Source organism: Frankliniella occidentalis, unplaced genomic scaffold (assembly GCF_000697945.3).
Source record: "Frankliniella occidentalis isolate FOCC.00 unplaced genomic scaffold, Focc_3.1 Scaffold3, whole genome shotgun sequence".
NCBI classification, from domain to species: Eukaryota; Metazoa; Arthropoda; class Insecta; order Thysanoptera; family Thripidae; genus Frankliniella; species Frankliniella occidentalis.
In genome coordinates, this window is record NW_026267133.1 from 4,033,533 (window position 1) to 4,036,565 (window position 3,033).

A 3,033-nucleotide genomic window follows, 5' to 3' on the forward strand; every position below is an offset into this window, starting at 1 on the left:
CCCCCCCCCTCCCCGTGTCCACCAGGATGCAGAGGGTGACGGGAGGATCATGGTGTTCTTCAACATAACGCGTGGCGCTGGGATCGTCTCGTTTATTTAGTCCTCGCCGTACGGTGTGTGGTTGAGGCGGAGCAGCATGAAGGCGGCCGCGAGCAGGATGGTGCCGAGGAGGTCGGCGCAGGCCGTGAGGTACGGGATGGTGGAGTTGTCCGGGTCCAGCTTGCGGCGCCACATGAAGTGCGCCAGGACGTGCGTGAGGTACAGGATGATCATGACCTGCACCAGCACGACCACGAGGTAGGCCGTCATGAACTCGGCCGTGATGGTGCTCACGCCGTTGTGGATGTAGTCCGCCACGAAGGCGAACAGCGCCTGCCCCGGCAGGGCGATGGCGATCAGGATCCTGGCGGACTTGGCCGAGGGCACTGCGGACAAAAAACGTATTTCCGTCAAATTTGCTGTCAAGAAATTTGTTTAACAATCGCTTAATTTTTCCTGGGAACATTCTTTTTTTCTCTAGTTTCTCTAAACATTTTTAAATTTTTTCCGATTTTTTCTGGAAAAGTTGTCAACTTTTCTAGATTTTTTTTGTTCAATTCGACTTACCGCCGTAGAAGAGCGCGCGGAAGGGGGACACGCACATGGGCGAGTAGTCGGACAGCACGCCCATGGGGTTGGTGGCGTGCAGCATGGTGGCGGTGCGCGACGCCTGCACGCTCGCCAGGTTGCCGCCGATGCCGTTGACGATCGGGTTGAAGACGACGAAGCCCTTGAAGTCACCCACCACCTTGTCGAGCACGATGCCGCCCAGCCTGTGGAGGAGGAGCCGGGGTCAGTCACCGGAGCTGGAAGTGTGTTTGCGGCGAGCAGAGAGCGCCCACCGGTTGCCTACCGGCTGGACCGGGGTTGCCTACTCACCCGCTGATGAAGAGGGCGGAGAGCACGGGCGTCCAGCCCTGGCGCAGCACGACGGCGGTGTGCTTGTGGCGCAGCGCCAGCCACATCCACAGCGGCAGCATCAGCACGAAGCCCACGATGATCAGGATGAACATCCACCACATGGTTTCTAAGGAGACAAAAGAGCACGCGACGTTTAGTACGGAAAAAGGTCAACGGCAAACGTTTTAATTTTCCAGAAAAGTATATTTTTAGGAAATTTGTCAAGAATTTTTTTTAAACACCCCTAAAAAATTTCCGGAGGAGTTTTACTTACCATGGATCTGGAAGAAGGCGCTGGACAGGGTGCTGAGGACGGAGAGGGAGACGATGTCGCCGAAGCTCCCGGCCATGAGGCAGACCACGTTGTCCGGGTTGATCCCGAGGCGGTGCGAGGCCACGATTAGGACGATCATCAGCGTGTCTGGAGAGAGAAACAAACAAAAAACAGAGGGCAAACGTCAGAGCACTGCTGCTGGGAGAGTGTTACACAAGAAGTTAGCAGTGTCGTTGCCTCATCGCATTGAGAATTTCCGTTGGGCTACCGCGCCCGGGGCATGATTCAGGAAGCCTAATCTACTTTTTCCACTCGACACAAACTGCTTCCTGCGTAGGCACTCGTCGGGCCCGCCACCAGCCGAAATTACCGTCAAGCCGGTGCACCAAACAAGTGAAAGACACGTCAGACTGGCAGTTTGGGTTTTGGTTGGAAAATAGTTTGCAATTTAGTTAGCAAGATTGAAGCAATTTTGACGTCATCCTCATCATCTCCCACAACATTACCCCATACAGAGAGGGCACGGCGCCGTTATCAGGGAGAACAGCCCACCCCGTGGTCCGGTCTGGTCTCCGTCTGAATTGGCCGAAAGGGAAGGGGAGGGGAGAGGGGGGGGGGAGGCGCTATCGCGGGCGGGACCGTCCCGGGACCCCGCCGCGCCCACGGCCCGCCCGAGCAGAAAGGCTTTATACACTTTTACGGTCATTCTGACGCTCAAAAAGCTCCTCTGGCAGCGGGAAATACACGGCGATAAGAAAGGAAATCCCACGGCAATGCGCTATGGGCACGGCCCGACCCGCGTGCCCTCTCGCAGAATCGGATGGATAAGCGATAAGCCTTTCCTTTTTTTTTCGTTTTCTTTTCTTTTTAATACCGCTATTTTTACCAGTTCGACCCACTGCTCGGATCATGTGGCGATAACAGCGAAGTTAATAAGCGCGCGACCGAAGGGTGTGACATGTAGGTCTGCGACAGCAACAACAGCGAACAGCCCGTCGTGTGACGCGTTGAGTGAAAGGGAAAGGAGAGGGGGACCGCCGCAGTCAGCGCGACGTGCCGTTCACTTAGACTACCATCATTTTTTTCAGGAGAAAAGATACACTTTTAACAAACCTGGAAAAGTTACCCCGCGTTAGAAAAAAAAATACCTCACCATACACAATGGAAAATTTACCTAAACCATTGAAAAAATGATACCCCCAACCATGTAAAAAGTTACCCCAACATCTAAAAAAATTACCCATCCATAAAAAAAAATTACCCCACTATAGAAAAATCTAACCCACCACACGGGAAAAGTTACCCCCACCATCGTTACCCTCGCACTCACCGAGGACGAAGCAGGCCGTGGTGGCGGTGGTCACGGCGGAGGCGGCCATGAGCAGGGCGTGCCGGTAGTCGGGCAGGCCGTCCATCAGGGCGCTCACGGTGATGGCGAAGCAGGCCGCCGTCAGCGAGGCCACGATGGACTGCACCTGGACGAGGGCGATGTTGCAGAGGAACAGCTTCCAGATGTTCTTCCAGGACGCCAGGTTGCCCAGGTTGGCCTGGGTGCACAGCCGCGACGCGAGGCACGTGTCCAGGTTGCCCTTGAGGCCCACCAGGGCGGGCACCAGGATGAAGAGGGCCTTGATGTGCCTGAACACCTCCCATTCCTGCGCACAAAGACAACGAGAAAGTGTTTACTCCGCCGTTATCGACGACGAACGAATAATAATTGGATTGCGTGGCCGCAGGGAGCGGACTCGGCACTCCACTCAAAAAGTTAGAATCAATCAGAGAAAAAAAATCGAGAAGGAAATCAGAAAAAATCGGAAAAA

General features: G+C 54.8%; 1 protein-coding gene across 3 annotated transcripts in view; it reads right to left on the reverse strand.

Moving 5' to 3' along the window:
* Positions 1-74: 74 nt before the first annotated feature.
* Positions 75-3,033, reverse strand: part of LOC113206256 (solute carrier family 41 member 1) — a 28,706-nt gene continuing 25,747 nt past the window's right edge. For all 3 annotated transcript variants that reach the window (XM_052266285.1, XM_052266275.1, XM_026422248.2), the window contains exons 3-7: positions 2,544-2,868; positions 1,214-1,360; positions 919-1,066; positions 607-812; positions 75-425 (exon numbers count right to left, since the gene is read on the reverse strand). In XM_052266285.1, coding sequence (XP_052122245.1) covers positions 97-425; positions 607-812; positions 919-1,066; positions 1,214-1,360; positions 2,544-2,868 — 1,155 coding nt within the window. In that variant the 3' untranslated portion in view covers positions 75-96. The remainder of the gene's footprint in view (positions 426-606; positions 813-918; positions 1,067-1,213; positions 1,361-2,543; positions 2,869-3,033) is intronic.